The 18,200-nt window shown below is 36.2% G+C and overlaps 1 protein-coding gene across 2 annotated transcripts; it reads right to left on the bottom strand.

The window, feature by feature from the left end:
• Window positions 1-147: 147 nt before the first annotated feature.
• On the bottom strand, window positions 148-18,171 carry hgsnat (heparan-alpha-glucosaminide N-acetyltransferase). Of its 2 annotated transcripts, none has more exons than XM_081361478.1 (18): window positions 17,400-18,171; window positions 17,067-17,182; window positions 15,265-15,401; window positions 14,997-15,115; window positions 14,480-14,549; window positions 14,308-14,377; window positions 13,947-14,044; window positions 13,315-13,391; window positions 13,090-13,120; window positions 11,481-11,641; window positions 10,599-10,714; window positions 7,882-8,003; window positions 7,273-7,399; window positions 5,609-5,695; window positions 4,889-4,966; window positions 3,902-3,972; window positions 3,601-3,713; window positions 148-1,664 (listed from the first exon to the last, which is right to left on the bottom strand). In XM_081361478.1, exons 2-18 carry the CDS (start codon window positions 17,145-17,147, stop codon window positions 1,483-1,485), a joined length of 1,740 nt encoding a protein of 579 aa, XP_081217604.1. In that variant the 5' UTR covers window positions 17,148-17,182; window positions 17,400-18,171; the 3' UTR covers window positions 148-1,482. The 2 variants fall into 2 exon arrangements, with proteins under 2 accessions (XP_081217604.1, XP_081217603.1); XM_081361477.1 differs by having other exon boundaries at window positions 17,976-18,157.
• Between the last annotated feature and the right edge of the window lie 29 nt (window positions 18,172-18,200).

Raw genomic sequence — 18,200 nt, 5'->3', positions numbered from 1 at the left:
TATTTCAATTACTTTTGATTGATTTGTTCATTGCAAACATCTGAAAGTTTGTCAAAGTTTTGGCAATAAACCTGATTTGCAATGGGGTTGAATAATTTCGATTACATCTTCTTTAATGTTCCACGGAAGAAAGAGTGACATGCAGGTAATGACAGACATTTATTTTTATTTTTGAGTGAACTATCCATGAAATAATACATTTAGCTTTCACGTTTTGTTCCACAAAATTGCACATACCTCAAACATGAATTCTGAAATTGTTGTTTTTTTAAGTATCTAGAGGACTACAATGGATGTCAGATTCGGCAACTCAGACTGACTGTCTGAGATTAACTGGTGATATGAGGGGAACCCCTCCTGAAGATGAGCCCATTGAAAGCTGCCAGGTCCCATGATCACCTCATCCATATAATGAACTCAAAAGAAAAAAAAAAGATTAAATGGCAAAAAAACATTCATGTTGATAAAACAAAGATAAACATGAGGAAATGTAGTTCATACATCTGTAAAATAGCCATTATCTGTAACAAAAATGGAATTGATTTTTCGAGTCGACAACAAATACAGTGGATCAATATTTTCCCTTCTCTTGGAACATTTATTTTCTTAAGCAGCAATGTGTATGGGAAATATGTGATTAGTGTTTTTTTTTTTTTCTTCTGTAATTTGATGTATATTTTTGGGAGAGGTTACAAGTTATTGGTCGACTATAATAAACAAGGAATTTGTTTTATCTGAGAAAGCATAACGTACACTATATTTGGCACTCCAAGTTGTGCAAATCTCCTGAGTTTTTGAGAAGGCAGAACACATATACATCCTAATCTTACCATGATACTTTGATCTTAAGATATAAAGAATAAAACCACAGTATAAAAGAGAGAGATAAAGAGTCCACTGAAAATAAAAAAGACAAAGTCCCAGAGTGTTCATAACATTAAAAATTAAACCTAAAATTGTGTAACATTATTTTGCCTTAATAGTGGATCTTTCAGCACCTTGATGGAAGACAGTTTGGGGTTTTCTTTCCTTCTCATTTGCTTATAGTTTCACAATTGCTGAAATCAATTATTTAACTAAACCTAACTTAGTCCTGAAACGTTCAGAATTTAGGAAATTCCAAATCTAATCATAACGCATCACTGTGCTTCAAAACATCATTAATTAACCCAAAACTAGTGGACTGAATTAGAATTTAGCAGAATCTGCCATTGGCATCTTGTTATTCATTTTGAAGGCTTGGTTGAGTCCAGAGAGGTATCTTTGCACTGCCATGTGATCATCTTTTCTCTTCCTTCTGCTCTTCTCAAATAATAGCCAAGTTCTATTCCTGGATCACGTGTGAGTTTTTGTCTCCCCACAGATGTTCAGAGATCTGCTGATTTTCTACATCTAAAAATATCCCCCCTCCCCCCCCCCCAAAAAAAAATCTCTTTCACAATGAAGAGCAGGTCCTAAAATCTGCAGGATACAGGTATGCTTTTAAATCTTCCAGAAGATCTTCTTTCTGTAGAGCAAGTAGGCTATGAACACCCATATAGAGGTGGCCAGGAGGTTCTGTGTCAGGTGCTCTGCGTGTGATTGGCTATTGGCCATCTTCCAACGAAAAGGGAAGTATTCCTCAAACACTTCATGTCCCACATACACCAAGATGGAATTCATACCTGCCAAATAAAACACCATAGTTATAAGGTGTAACAGCGATAATTAGCATAAACTGCCTTTTTTATAGTCAGTTTTATTACTTTGATTAAACTGTCAACATGATTATAGCTAGCTGCCTGAATAATAGGGCTGGACCCGAATATTCCAATATTCGTTCGGTGGGTTGGTATTCGATTTGAAAATTTGACATTCGAATATTCAGGTTTTTTTTTCCTTTTTTTTTTCTTTTTGCACACCTGGGATCCCCAGCGAAACGGTTCTCATTCACGCTTGAATAAGGCCGGCGACACACTGGCTGCGTGGCGTGTCCGTTTTTATTTCGGCTCCCATGTTAACAGGTTGGAGTTTGCACACTGCTATGTTTTATATCACTAGTGCGTGTCCGTTCTCAGAGCATATAAGCCCTGCCCGCGTGAGGTGCGCCGCTTCCCGCTCGCGCTGTTCTGTAGTTTACTAAAAGTTTATTAATTCTGAATGTGTTGCGTCTCGCGTGTCCATCTATATAGCACCAAATGCGACACTGCATTCCCTTGTGAAGTCGATTGGATGAAGGGTTCTCGAAATAATCAAAATGCAAACGGACATACAGACACATAGTAATTAGAGAGAAGAATATGTTCAACCCCCTCTCTCCGAAGCTTCGAATATTCGATGTTCATTACTATAGAGCTGGTAAGTCCCGCCCATCCGTAAAACCCCGCTGGACCTCTAGGTTGAAAAATCGTCAATGCAAGTGAATGGGAGAAAATAATTATTTTCTGGTCCCGTTTGAATTGTGCCATGAATGTGAACATATGTTGTCTGTGAATTTTTTATATAACTTTTCATGTTACAAGTTTGACAGTATATGGTATGATTCTTCGGCTAGCAGTTGTGAAAAAGACATGACGAGAAAGACTACATGTCGCCTATGTGACGTCACCCCATAACGTTGACTTACCCGTCGTTTTCGCCAACCTCAACGATTTTGTCCTCTCCCTGAAAGAAGGCGGTGAAGTGCACCAAAGACACAGCCATGTTTAGCGGGATCCGTGAGCTAGTGTCCGTGTGCTAGTGGTGTTGTTGACGTTTCAAACGCGTCGAAAGCAGCAAAGAGTTGTAGTCCACAAAGTGCTCTCACACAAAGTCTAACCGTATCAAACTTCTACCCGCTAAATTGTAGCATTCTTCACACGAAAGATTATATTAAAAATTCACAGACAACATATGTTCACATTCATGGCACAATTCAAACGGGACCAGAAAATAATTATTTTCTCCCATTCACTTGCATTGACGATTTTTCAACCTAGAGGTCCAGCGGGGTTAGCGGAAGGGACTTGCCAGCTCTATGAGCTTCGAAGCTCAAAAAATGCATTCGGACCAGCCCTACTGATTAACAACAAATCAAGTTTAAAGTGACAATTGACAATTCTCATTTTGTATAGAACACTGCAGTTTTTACTATAAATGAATTATCTGTGCACATTTTTAAAAATGCATGTGCCCACATAATATTTAATCAAAATAACTTCCTCTCCGTTTTGCGGCGACATCTTTTCTCTGATGGCGTGTTTACTGGACTGATGGACTGTTTACTGGTTTACTGGACTCACATGACATCACAGCAAAAGCAAACCACAACGATACAATCAATTGCCATTGGACAAATTCAAGTCCCGCCCTCCATTTTTTTTCTTGTTCAAGAAGCCGGTTTACTCGTATATATTTTATAATAGGGAAGAAAAAACTATCGCCATTTCTGTTTCATGCTGACCCTGGCACAGGCATTTGAAGGTAACTATATCGTCCCCTTGAGGTTTGTTACTGCCACAATAATACAAATAATACAGAGGGGTCATAGGGGTTGAATCTTAAATGCAAGAGCCATATAAAGTAAATTTGGGTGCATTCATCAGTCTAGGTACATTCATTCTGGATGTTTAAAGTGCTTACCAGGGTAGAAGAAAGGAGCTCCAGACCACCACTTCTTTACATCCACCGTGTAGTAAAAAAAACCCAGTGTCACAAAAGCAAAACAGCTGAGAGTCGTCACATATGAAAAAGACCTGAAAGTCACACAAGACAGAAGCTGTGAATCACACATCAGACAATACATTCCTCTGCTAATGAAAGTGTATGAACAAGATGTTTGGAAATTTGTGACCACAAATAATGACAATAACCAAAACAATATTTTTTAAAAATTAAATAGTATCTAATAAAAACATAAGTAAAACTATGAGACTGAGTGTACCACAAGTTTTTGTTGACAGGGATGAAGCCTTCATTTCTGGAGCACTTGGTCAATACAGCTGAGATGATCCCCTTAATGCAAAGATAGACAGCATGAGGTTTCCACAAACACAGCTTTATATAAATATTGACTGACTGTGTACATTTCAAATTGTGTTTGAATCTTCTGATATGTAGGGGTTCAAAATAAGACAACTGTAACATAAGCATAAATAAATAAATAAAAACACATTAAATGCATCCCTAATAGCACTACCAAACATTGTTATGTGACTCTCTGAAGCACTTGATTGTTATTGGTCATTCATGGCATTCTGTTTTGAAATATTTTTTGTATAACAACTGCTTAACTGTATAAATGACCCTTATTTCTTACATAACTGCACCAATATCAGGTCTCTTTCTTCTCATAATAAAATCATTTCTACTTCAGAAAGTAAATCAGTATTTAATGTCGATTTATGAATTTATCCAGTGAGTAGCCATGTAATTAATAGCATAATCAACTCTTTATCACAAAATATACCCCTGCGTACTGGGGTACCGATCACAATGTTGTACTCTATTTTTATACAGTAGGTATATAAAATACAGTCAAAACAGTAATATTGTGAAATATTATTACAATTTTAAAAACCTGTTTCTACAAAGCTTTCCTCCAGTTTTCAGTGTCACATGATTCCTCAAACATCATTCTAATATGCTAATTTGGTGCTCAAGAAACATGTCTTATTATTATTATTATGTTAAAAACAGATGTGATGCTTAATATTTTTGTGGAAACTGTGATGCATTTTTCAAAGATTGCAAAGATTCTTTGATAAATAGAAAGTAAAAAAAAAAAAAACAGCATTTATTTGAGATAGATATATTTTGTAACAATATAAATGTTTTGCTGAATAAAACGTATACAAATCTTACTGAGTTATTATATAGTTATTATATAAAGTGCTAGCAAAAACAAACAATAATCATATGGTAAACATACCAGTATGAATCCCCAAATGAGAAATCGTGTGATTATTTGCTTGTGTTGGTCCCTGTAATGCAGCAGAATTTTCCCGGCCTGAAACACAAATAAACAAAACATGCAATAGGATAAGACAATTATTAGATGTGATTCCCGGAAGCACTGCAGAACAAAAATAGTTAACATGAAGCATGTGACTGACTGCACTGCTGAAACTGATACAGTAAGAGAGAGGGAGGGAAAGGAGAATCACTGATGCTGCAATGAGGTTTAAATAAAGAGAGAGAAATGAAAAGAAAAAGAAAACGTGCAATTTCCGGGGTTCTTAGAAGTGGAAGTAAACTTATATAGTGGTGAATGGCAGACAACAACAAATATAATGTTTGTATACCCATTTGTTCCAATATCAAAAGAAAAAAATACATGAGTGTTTTAACGACTTTCCAAAAGAAGGAAAAAATATAGAGAATCTCTGATTACAGTGGCCAGAAGATGTCAAATTTGCCGTCACTCCCTCAGCCATTGTATTAGAAACACCCTCACAACAGTGATAATTCATTAATTAATTTACTGACAGTGTAATAACACAAAGTACAGCATTATAAATGGTTTTTTTTTTTAAGTTATGAAAATATGAAACTTTGACTGTTGATAACTGTGAAAACGCAGAACCAGAGTCTGTGAAAAGGGTCCATGAATAGAGCTACTGTGAAAACCAGGATCTTCTACTTGACTCACCTGAAGACCCAAAAAAGCCATCAATATGGAGTTGATGCTTCCCAAAACACCTTCAGGGTCAAAGGGCATCATAGACTGATATACAACCTAGACATATGCACAGACAAAAACACAATGAATTGCATCAGCGAGTGCTAGTACAGAAAGTAAGAGTGGAAACTTATCTGTTGCTCAAGCAAATCGATTTCTGAATTTTAATCGATTCACATTTTGATGAATTGATATCGATTCTTAAATTTTAGTCTATGCTGTTTTCAGTTGATGCATGAACAAAACTTTACTAAACATTATTTGTAGTGTGCCTAAATTGCAATAAGCTTTGTTACTTTTGATATGAAAAAAGTCTTGTAAATGTCATGTAATGTCATGTAATCACTCAATCAATTTCAACCGCGGAAATACATTAATAAAACAGCTAGAAAATAATGTCACGTAAAGTTACATTTATCTCAGAAAACCCATTCAATGTCTATAGCTTGATAGTTAGCTAGAAAAATCAACTCTAGAGAAGAACATGTTGCTAAATATATGCACTTTATTACATATTCATTATATTTTTACTTAAAGGGTTAGTTCACCCAAAAATGAAAATTATGTCATTAATGACTCACCCTCATGTTGTTCCAAGCCCGTAAGACCTCCGTTCATCTTCGGAACACAGTTTAAGATATTTTAGATTTAGTCCGAGAGCTTTCTGTTCCTCCATTGAAAGTCAATGGACGGCATACTGTCCATGTCCAGAAAGACATCATCAAAGTAGTCCATGTGACATCAGTGGCTCAATCTTAAGTTTATCAAGCGACGAGAATACTTTTTGTGCGCAAAAAAGAAAACAAAAATAACGACTTTATTCCACTATTCATTTCCTTCTCTCTAGTCCTCGAGCTATACGTACAACACAGACGCGCTACGCAAAAACACTACGTGAACTCACTCGAGGCCTAGAGAGAAGGAAATGAATAGTGGAATAAAGTCGTTATTTTTGTTTACTTTTTGCGCACAAAAAGTATTCTCGTCACTATATAAACTTAAGATTGAGCCACTGATGTCACATGGACTACTTTGATGATGTCTGTACTGCCTTTCTGGACATGGACAGTATGCCGTCCATTGACTTTCAATGGAGGAACAGAAAGCTCTCGGACTAAATCTAAAATATCTTAAACTGTGTTCCGAAGATGAACGGAGGTCTTACGGGCTTGGAACGACATGAGGGTGAGTCATTAATGACATAATTTTCATTTTAGGGTGAACTAACCCTTTAACCTGTTCTTCAATAATGTATGTTTCAATAAATGTATGCATGAAAACAATTTATGACAGCGAGTTTAAATGTTTATGTTTAAAAAAAATATAATTGGAGTAGAAACATAATTTTACCATTACAAATGTATTATTATAAAAAACTGCCTTATGTACAATTTTAATGTTTGTATATTGTTAATTTGAACTTTAAAATTATCGTAATGTGCCAACTGACAGGGGTCTCTGTGTAGAGCACAGCAATAGTTAGGTTTTTTTTCCCCTTGAGAAAAATATACATGTAGTGTATCTGACATATATCAAAATGAATCAATATAGAATCGAATCGAGATGAAACTCAGCCCTACTAATTATGTCTGGCAGAATGACAACCAGTTCTCGTTGTTTTGGTGTCTATTTACCCGTGATGAAGGTGTCTGGTAAATATGGTTATCTCTGAGTAACCAGCGATCAATGTAACCTGCAGCTCCACCAGTGCAGTTTTGGTACAGCCCTAAGTCACCAATGCCCCCTGGACCCAAATAACCACTGCAAGAGAGAGAGACATCAAGAAGAAAAATCTAGCAATTTCCATGCAAAATGCATGTCATGAATAGCAAATAGATGGACATGAGTCATGCTATTCAAATCACTTTCATTTGCATATTCATTTTACGTAGCACCAATCCATCCATTCAATATAACCAATTACAACTGGCTAATAACATTATGTAATAACTATTTTTTCACCCTTTATAATTTACCAGGGGAAAAAAGTACTTTTTAAATATGCTAACAATCTGTTTTGCAATTCTAATTAGCAGACCTATTCAAATCTATTTTTATATACAGTATATGATATCTTACTGATATATATGCAAATGTCATGTAATTTTAACAAATCAGAAAAAGAGTAGTTTCTGCAGCAGGTTCCCTTTGTGATTGCAAATGAGGCAGGGGATATTAGGAAGGACATTTAGACAGCTGTTAAAGAAATTATATACTTATATCATGAGTTTGAGTTTACTAACGTTGGGCAGTTTGGCACTGGGAGGAGGAAGGTCAAACATAACCATATCGTCTCTAAGACAATCACACACAGCCATGCGGGCCAGTAGAGGCAGACATCATGCACCGAGTACCAGCATGTTTCCTGTGAACAACAAGATGATAGAATATTTTAATTATTATTATTATTACAATTAAAAAATAATTACAGTAAGAGTTAATGCCAGTTAGAGCAGTAAAGGTGCCATTGCATGGATTATTTTATTATTTTATAATGTTTCCTGGGGTGCCCTTATAATGTTGGTATGATTTTTAGATCAAAATTTGTTATAATTTAGAAATAAAAGGCATTTTTCCTAGCCTGATTTTAGCCTCTCATTTGAACACTGTTTGAAGGGGCGTGTCTGCTGTGAGACTTCAGTGTAAACGCCCACTGCTGTGATTGGCTGCTGTGAGACCTCAGTCAGAGCCATAGAGAGAAAGGGTTTCTCTCTATGGCTCTGACTTCAGTGTAAGCCTGTTGATCACGTGAATGAACATCTTATCATTGCAACGCAGTTTCTGCACTCTCACTAATGATTTCACCAATGCAAACATGATGTACGTACAGTACGTAAGAGCTTCGTTGTGCAGTGTAACAGCATTATTGATTTCATAACGAGTTTTGGCAAGTGTCCAGATAAACTTGCGCTGTGTGATTGACAGCTTGGGCGACTGGAAAGGGATTGTTCTTTGATCGCTATCTGTATTTTAATCACAGTTTAAGTAAGATTATTTTCATCCTACTAAGAGAAATGACGTAAAGTTAATCGTTTAGTCACTGGCTTAATTTACTGATGCATAAACAGTATTGAACGACTTTGAGAGAAAGATTATCTGTCTGAACTTGAACAATTACACATAAGGCATTCACATAACCCACTGGTTCTTCAGAGGCTCGGATGAAGGAACTAAAAAAATACCTTTGTGTTCATTTGTACATCCAAACACTGAGCAACTGCCATGCTTCGCTCGTTTGCAAGCCATGATGTCTCTCGAAGAAAAATGATTCGGACGATGATTCGGCTGCGCAGTTCCGCCTGGCCTTGAACATGGGCTGGCATATGCAAATTTTTGGAGGCGTACAAATTAATGATCCCGACTGTTGCGTCACAGTCTGTGTTATGTGGAGATTCGCCTATTTTTCAGGGGTGTTTTTCAAAAACGAGATTTAAATAAGAAGGAGAAAACAATGGTGTTTGAGACTCACTGTATGTCATGTCCATGTACTGAACTCTTGTTATTTAACTATGCCAAGATAAATTCAATTTCAAATTCTAGGGCACCTTTAACCCTTTCAATCATAAAGCATCATTCAAACAAAAGGGGTGTATACAGTAAAAATAAAAATCTAAAATTCAAGGGAAAATTTTCAATTACATTTTTACATTTTTCACTCAAAATTATTATAATACATTTAGTTATTAAAAATATTGCATTTAATTTAGATTTCTCTTGTCTGTATGTGCGGTGCAAGAAATCACAGGCAAAGCGGTGCCAGCCTGACGCATTCGTGTTGCCAGATCTTGCATGCAAATCAGCGAACAAGAACAAGCCCATAAAAAAAACAAAATAAATGGAAATGCTTTATGCTGAAAAAAAGACTGAAATATTGTGACCCGCACCTGTGCACTTTAATAACTCCATAAACCCGATCGCTGTGTGATCCAAGCTTAAACAAGCCCAAAAGCGCTTAAAATAAGTGGACATGGCAACACTGCGAGCGCGCTCTATGAAGCAGCCTTTCAGCATAAACAAAACGCCTCCGACTACTGTGTGCTTTAATAAACACTGCAGAACACAACGAGTCTTTTGTCAATGTAATATTCATTTGGTCAAAAATAGCGGATACCAAACGCACGAAAAGCCAGAATGTTTCTATGGTTACCACGGTGTCAGTCGCAGTTTCAGAAGTCGGGTTTCGTACACACATGGAACAATCATTTAGGGGATTCACTCACAAAATTAAATGTGGTTGTTATTCCTGAAACTTCACAGTGTGTAAGTGGCCATTGATGAGTATGTGTCCATGTTATTTTAGTTTTATTATTTTTGGTTTATATTTAGAATTAGCTTTAATTTTACATTTTTAGTAATTTTGTTATGTGCTTTTGTCATTTCATAGTGCATTTTTTTTTAAACGAAACCATTATAGTCTCTGTGTAAACTACAAAAACGCAAATTTGTGGACTACAGGACTGTGTTTGTGCTGCTCAAGATACTGAGTTTATTAACGTTTCTCCAGCAAAGTGTAGATTTACTGCACCACTACTACAACCAGCAGAGACACATTATTTGCATATGCAGAAGAATACATATGTGCGTATTTCTTCGACAAAGTGACATCGCCAACTACTGGCCTGGCATGCATAATACATCTTTTTTTGTCATTTCGCGAATCCATGAGAGCGAAGATCGTTTTGATAACGTTGTCGTCTGTACGCAAAACTTTTCAAAAACACAAAGGAAAAACGTTTCCGTCTTTAGTACATCGTTGAGTAAACGTACCCTTAATTATAATTATTTGTATTTTTATTGCTTCATCTTAATTTAATTCAGTCTTATTTTGTTTCAGCTTTATTTCATTTATCAGAAATGTTTTCAGTTTTAGTTAACGATTATAACCCCGGTATATGTTTCTATACAGTGTTTATAATTACATGTGTGCATATTGCGTGTGGAGAAGGATAACATGACTCACACTTGACAGATTGGTTAGTCCGTCCTTGGCCACCACAAGATCCAAGACAGCAACAACAAGATACGTGAAGCCCAGACGCTGTAATACGCCAGGAATACGCAAAGAGTCCCAAGATACTGTACAGATACATAGACACATGCATGAAACATCATTTATATTTTTTACAATATTTTCTTTTACATTGTGCTTATAGTCTTCAACTTCACAATCTCACAACTTGACTGATTTTGGAAACAACTTAAAAATAAAACCTAAAAATAATCTGACATGGCGATTAAATGCAAAATCTTAGGCTTGAATATATTATGAAATGACAATACTAAAGACCCCATGAAATGTTTTTTTTTCCTTTCTTGTGTTTACGTATTTCCTTTTGAAAAAGGAAGTTGGGGTAGGAAATAGCTGGATGCCTTTTTTACGTTGTTATCCAACAAAACCATTATTTGCTACTTGCTATTGCTAGCTGGAGAAAGATGGTATTCTCAGTGAGAGAACATTTTATTGGAAGAATTCTATATTCTATAAGCAAGTCGAGTCAATGTTCAATATTTGATTGATCTGATTTTTCTAATCCATTGAAAAAGATGTGCACTAGCATTCAGATGACCTTAAAGTTACAGACATGGACTAAAAACCAGCAAGTCCTTAGAGTTTGATTTCATAGGGCCTTTAACTATCCAATGCAACAACAACAAAAAATCAATGCATGTATTTTAACATTGAGAACCTTAATTAGTCTCATATTTAATGCTGATGTGGTTCATACTGCATTTAGTTTATAAAACAGTACAGAATGCAGAATTTATTAATATCTGCAGGGATAGAGCTGCACTGTTTTGAAAGTTTTATGAAGAAAAATAAGGAAAATGTGTTCCTACTCACAGGGTCCTTGGCAGTAGTTAGGATTGATGATGATGACTCCAATAAGAAAGAGTTGTAAGCTCCTCCAGACGATCCTCCACAGCAGATGAGTGCGTTTGACACCTCTGCGAATTGAACCGCTCAGGGACAAACAAATAGAAGTACCCATGATGAAAACAAACCTGTGAAGAAGAAAGTTAGAAGACAGAAGGGGAGAGAAAAAAAAAAGGATACTCATTTTAGGAAGTGCTACTGTTCTTTCTGGCGTGATTTCAAACACACAGATTAAGCATCATCCACAAATGGAACTGTGTGAAAGCCAATTTCTCTTCAACATCTGTAGAACACATTTGTCTCTGGAGTCTCTCATGTTTTGATCCCATTGGTCCCCCCAGGTTTCCTGTCTCTCTATACTATCTCTTTCTAATCAAATACACTGTCTTCATCAGTAAAGTCATCCAAAGCTATATCTTGGCTTAGTATTCTGTGTAAGAAATGCAATATATTGTCTCAAAGCACCATAACCACAGAATTAAAGAGATAGTTCATTCAAACATGAAAATGCTGTCATTATTTACTTGCCTTCATGTCGTTCTTTCTTTTGTGGAACACCAAATGAGAAATTTTAGACCATAAAGACACGTCATTCTCATTCCGTGATGGAAATTTTGATTATGTGAAGGCATGAAAGAGATTCAAGAGCTACAGGAGATTTTTAACGAATAAATACATGAATTTCAGTCTGTTTATCAAAAAAGGGAATCATATGGTTTGAGAAGCCTTGGACTACACTGTCATCTACATTGTTTCAGAAGATTTCTAATTTCAAATAAATGCTGTTCTTTTGAACTTTCTATTCATCCAATAATCCTGAAAGTATCACAGTTTCCACAAAAATATTAAGCAGCAAAACCGTTTTCAATATTAGTAATAGTTAAATGTTTTTTAAGCACCAAATCAGCATATTAGAATGATTTTTGAAGGATCATGTGACACTGAAGACTGGAATAATGATGCACAAAATTTTGCTTTGCCGTTACAGGAATAAATTACATTTTAAAATATATTAAACTAGAATTTATAGTTTTATTTATACTCCTTTGGAGCTTGACAGCCACCAGTCCCTACACTTCCATTGTATGGGAAAGAGCAGTGAGAACATTCTCCATTTTTTTTCACCAAAGAAAGAAAGTTATGGTTTGGAACGACATGACGGTGAGGAAATGATGACAGACTGTTCATTTTTATGTTTTACTACTCCTTCCATGGTCATATCATATAGGCTTCCTGCAACAACACAGAGGTGTCATGACTTTAACTAGCTTCTTTTCAGCTGCACAGCAGAAAACAAGGTTATTGGGTTTAGTTCAGCTGTGAAACCAATTTATGCTGACTTTGATGTGCCACTTCATGTGTGCCACAGTGATAAGCGCCCATGCTTGGCTCCAATACATTACAGCTTATGCCAGCGCCGATGTGGCTTGCAGATGAATCAATGCATGGTACAGAAATAAAAAGCTTTACTGCAATACTGCGCTATAAAAGAATAACTGAAACAGAGTTTAAGGAAGCTGCAAAAGATGCATGTGGAGATGCAGAATCAGTCATTTGTGACGTTGGATTGGCTTACCAAGGAAACACGAGATCAGCCACTGTGAGCCCTGCAAGAGGAAGAACACAATCAGATACTTGTACTTCCTGTTGTCATACCAAGGTCTATTAAATTCATGAGTGCTTTTCAGACACATTCTAAATATGTTCATATAAATGTATTCCTCACCATTGTTACCAATAATAAATGATCTGATGCTTAAAAGACATGCTATCAGAAACTGTAAAGAAAAAATGAGTTTACCATTCCAACTTTCATGCCTAAAGAACCAGTAACGTCCACCTCCGTAGTTGACAAACACCATAATGACCAGAGCAAAGCTGTGGAGAAAACAGAGCAATGTTCATTTTTGTCTTAACAGAGATCTGGAATTAAACCAGACCACAATAAATCAGGAGATGTTTTGGTAACACTTTATTTTACAGTGTCCTTTTTACATATGTTACATATGCATAATTGCATGCAACTAACCCTCAACCAAATCCTAATCCTACCCCCTAACTCTATAGTAAGTACATGCACTTAATTAATATTACTCAGTACTTAAATATATAATTACACTGTAACAATGACACTGTAAAATAAAGTGTAACCGATGTTTTTATAAATTAGGCAGACAATAAAACACTGAAAATGAAAATAACTGTTCCAATTGTCAGGTAAGGTTACCAGCAGACGTAACCTTGTTTTAACAAATTCGAATTTAATCATTCTATTTCAGGATAATAAGAAATGAAATGCAAATTACTTGTTGACACAACCAGCTTCACAGTATGCAAAGTAGCAGCTTCTGTGCAAGATCATTTTCACCTGAATGTTTCAATTCCCACCTCAAGCGCATTGGACCCAAAACAATTAGTGAAAGAGCACCATACCCACGGAAAGTATCCAAAGAACGAAGCCTCCGTCCTGTAGTGGCAGGAATTATCGATTCCGTGGAGGCATTTACCAATCTGTTTGGAGTGCCAAGCTCCTGGAGATGAAGAGAGAAAGAAAGACAGCGAGAGTGTAAATTCATGAGGAAAAAAAAGAAAAGTTCCTTTTCTTTCTCGTATTTTTTTCCACTTAGCTGGAACCTGCAAAAACACTACAGTAAATCTAGCACACCATATTTGAACTATGACAAAAACACTTTATTTGGTGGTTTGAGATTCTATTTCAAAGATGTTAAAATCACACTGAGAAAATATTAAAAGTGTAAAAAAAAGGTGTAAAAGGAGTGAAAAGCACTCTTACCGAGTTTATCAGCCTCTCTGTCTCCACTGTGCTTCCCAAGCGAATAAGTAGATTTGTCACAACATCCAGCCTTAAAAATGGAAGAACTATATTTACAAGCAAATACAAAAGCTGCGACAAGCTGTTCTGGCTTGTTTAAATGGTTAAAAAAAATGTTTAAAGATGTCTTTACCTTTTAACTGTGTTCCAGATAGCAGATAATACAGCCAGAAAAGCAAATGCCAGGAAAGCGAACAAAATGGCTGGAAAAAAACAAACAATAAAACTGCTCATTCATCCAGCCCAGTTGATTTTAATACATTATTTACCTGTTTTATTGCTATATTTTTTCCAGAATTAAAAACAAATTCTCTTTTCATGATCATGTATAGGCCCAGGCCAATTAATCTTCAGATATCTCTATATGTCTTGTAAATAATGTGTAAAATAAGACTAAATAATTAAATTTAGCATGTCTGATTTGCAAGCATTTAACGGTATTAAGTGTATACTGACTGACGTTAAATCAGTCAGATATTGGCATCAGTATTAGCTGCTGAAAAATTATATTAGTTGGCCACAAGAAAGAAGATTTTTTTTTTCCAAAATTAAGGATTTGACAACATGACAAGGCCACGTATACAAGATGACCAAGAAGAAAACTGAATTAAAGACCAAAAATGCAGTGTGCAGATGTAAGGTTGACTCACGCAAGTAGCTGTTGATAGGCTCTGATTCAATAATCATAGTGCAGCTGACCTGCGACTGCTCATTCAGGTTCTTCACCCAAAGAGAATAGTTCCCCTGCTCCCCAAATTGGAAGTGAACCCTGGAAGAACAAATCAATTGTCTGACAATTATACCTGGCCTTGACAATAACGGCCAAAAGAAATAAACATGGTGAAGATGTATTCGGTATTATAAAGTCGTTCAGAAACGGCCATTGCTCTGTGTTAAACGCATCTATGCATAACTCACTTGCATTGCTCCAGGTTTGTAGAGGTGCTGTTGAGCAGCAGTGTCAAAGCGTGTTGTGTGCTTACAACAAACCCTACTGTAGTGGGGGTCCCAGAAACTGGCCTTGCAGGTAATATTCCCAACGGCTGGGGCAAACACTGATGCACACGCATGCACAGACAACACAGGGATAAAGAGGTCCAATTGGAACAATACTAGAGCATTAAGCAGCATTATACTGGTACATTCAATCATGTTATTACCATGTAATTACTTGCAGCATTTAGTATTAAAGTCAGCATGAAATGGCAGTTGCAAAGTCTTTTCTTCCCTATTGGCCAAAAGGGATGTCTGGCCTAGGAAAATGGACATCTTCACCCTTTATTCAAATGATATGTAAGCATATTGCATAGTTGTGTGGACATAATTTTTGACCAGGCTGTTATACAAAAAATAAAAAATAAAAACGTGCAAAATATGTTAATATGTTGTAGTCAGTGTGTGAGCATTTAGTTTTTCTATGAATTTTTTTGCATAACAAAATAAAACCTGTAGCTGTAGTTTAACCAGTTTACCAAGTTTAGCATTTTGTTCTTCCTTCATATTTAAAATATTTAAAGATGAGACATCAGATGAGGTCATGACATGAAAAATTCAACTTACCTTGATCTTTTGATAAGAGGTCTTTACCATTAAAATCCTGCAAGTTTCAGAGCTTAAAATGTCCTTCACATTATAAACAAAGCATTTATTTAATCAAGCTCCAAAACAGCTCATTTGGATATTGTGGGATTTGTGATGTCACATGGGCAAATTAATTTGCATACGCCTGCCTCCAAAGCAAGACACCGACAAATAGTTTTTACATCATCGAACAACAGGCCCCGCCCACTGGCGTTCAGTCGCTTAATGGCTGACACTAACCAACACCACATGCGTGCGTCGCGTCGCGTCAAAGGCAAATAGAACCCATTAAAATCACTGGCGCTGTTTACACTGTATAATAACAGTATACAGACACTTTACTCCACGCTTGAGTCTACCGAGAAGAGGACAAATAACGGCTCTGTACTGACTTCCGAAGGATACCAGCATCAGGAACAAGTGGATGCTTTATTTTAATGCCATCCTAGATTGTGCTGAAGGATTATATGTTTGTTTAGAGAATTTGACTGCAGATTATTTTGTAAGCGAGGCACAGAGAGTTCGCAAAGAAATTTTTGTTGATAGATGAAGAAGTCAGCTGTATTGGATCTAACAGCAGCTAAATCGCAAATTGCAAGTAAACAATTTCATAATGATTTGTCTGTGAATGTCTGCTTTTTTTGGATAATGTTTTCAAAACACTTATTCACGTGCAATAGCGAGTGGCCGCTGATGCTCTTTCCGAACTTACGTTATAACAGTGGCCGTATACTGACAAGCCTTAAAGGAACCACCCATTAAAAACGAGTTATATATGAGTTATATATTAAACAAATATTTGTTTTTGTGCAAAAAAACTTTATTAACATTATAAGATATACAAGATATATAAGATAACATATTAAAATAATATAAAAAAAAACTATGTCATGACCCCTTTAAAAACATAAATATTTTTTCTCATATTTTGATGGTTTAATCGAACTTGTACGGTCATTAAAAACAAATCCCCAAACCAATCCCCTCCAGACATCACTTTTGGCCACTACTGTATTTGCAAGTGAAATTGATTTCATGGTGACTTTAACACCATGCTGCTCAAGATCAGCGATTACTGCATGCCTTTGCAATGGCAAATTCTGCATGTATTATATACCAAGAACATTAATATTTGATACCTGATAGCAGTGATCAGAAAGCACATATAACATCATTTCATTCTCGATCTCATTGACCACCGAAAGGGCGGCCTCATCCATCTTCAGCACAGAAGTCTTGCGGTGAGGGTGAGAAACTGAAAGCAAACCCACTTGATCATCACCGACTATGACACATTTGCAGTTATGTGATCAGAGATTGCAATTAAACGCTCTCTAAATAGGTAGCTTCTGTAGGAATCACACATTTGACGCCCAAAAATGCTGTGTAGAAAGGCATTTGACTAGGTTTTCTGACAAAGAGACAAATTCTCTTCAAGCAACATTTAGCAACAATTTCTAAAATATACTCACCACTCAGTAGACTTCAGTAGCAGCCTCTTATTCAATTCAACCTAACTGTAGGTCTCCTAATGAAACTAAATGGTCAGCTGCTTTGGTGCAATCTAAGCTACAACTGCAGTATTACAATAGTTACTCTGTCCCTCCTGCAGTCACATGCCTGCCCTAATCTGCCTCACAAGAAACATCATAAAACTGCCCAGATCTGCCAAACGAGGGAAATTTGAATGCATTACATCTCTAAATGTTTTTGTTGTGGTTTTGTTGAGTCTAACAGAGAGAACATATGTGAATAATTTGGATGCCTTACATATAACTTCGTTTAAAAAATACATTGAGGTGAATCACAATAAGATGTTAAACTATTTGTTGTTGTTGTTGTTTTCTTTTTTTAATAATAAAGGACAATTAGCATAGGCTAAAAACAGCTAACTTAATAGTGGTGCTCGCTAGTTAACGTTAGCTGGCTAAAATAACTAGAATTAAAAAAAAAAAACAAAAGGGAACCAAAACATCAGGAAATGTGTTTTACATTTAACATCATCGATCAAATAGAGAATAACGTTGGTTTTAAGGTATGACACTCACGGGCAGGTCGATCTGTCATATGGGCTGCACATAGAGCTATCAAAAGAACAATCACAGCACAAACAGTCCATCTGTATCCCCTTTCAGATGCCATAACATCACACCTCACTGCCTCCTCTTTTCGATCCTTTCTTGATGTTAAGATTTCCCCCTGTTTCATTACAACATACTTCCGATCCCTCCTTCCTAGCAGCGCAAGTAGTGGAAGAGAGGAGGGTCAAAGTA

This window comes from Scardinius erythrophthalmus, assembly GCF_964197995.2.
Source record: "Scardinius erythrophthalmus genome assembly, chromosome: 3".
Taxonomy (NCBI): Eukaryota; Metazoa; Chordata; class Actinopteri; order Cypriniformes; family Leuciscidae; genus Scardinius; species Scardinius erythrophthalmus.
Note: the sequence above shows the minus strand (reverse complement) of the source record. Positions and strands in the feature narration are given on the sequence as shown.

Excerpts from the sequence above, each read along its gene's own strand:
- hgsnat (XM_081361477.1), bottom strand. The coding sequence starts at position 18,135 with ATGAAACAGGGGGAAATCTTAACATCAAGAAAGGATCGAAAAGAGGAG. Across the intron at positions 14,045-14,307 it reads CAGAGAGGCTGATAAACTCG|GAGCTTGGCACTCCAAACAG; the intron begins GTAAGAGTGCTT and ends CTTCATCTCCAG. Across the intron at positions 3,714-3,901 it reads CCTGTCAACAAAAACTTGTG|GTCTTTTTCATATGTGACGA; the intron begins GTACACTCAGTC and ends TGTGACTTTCAG.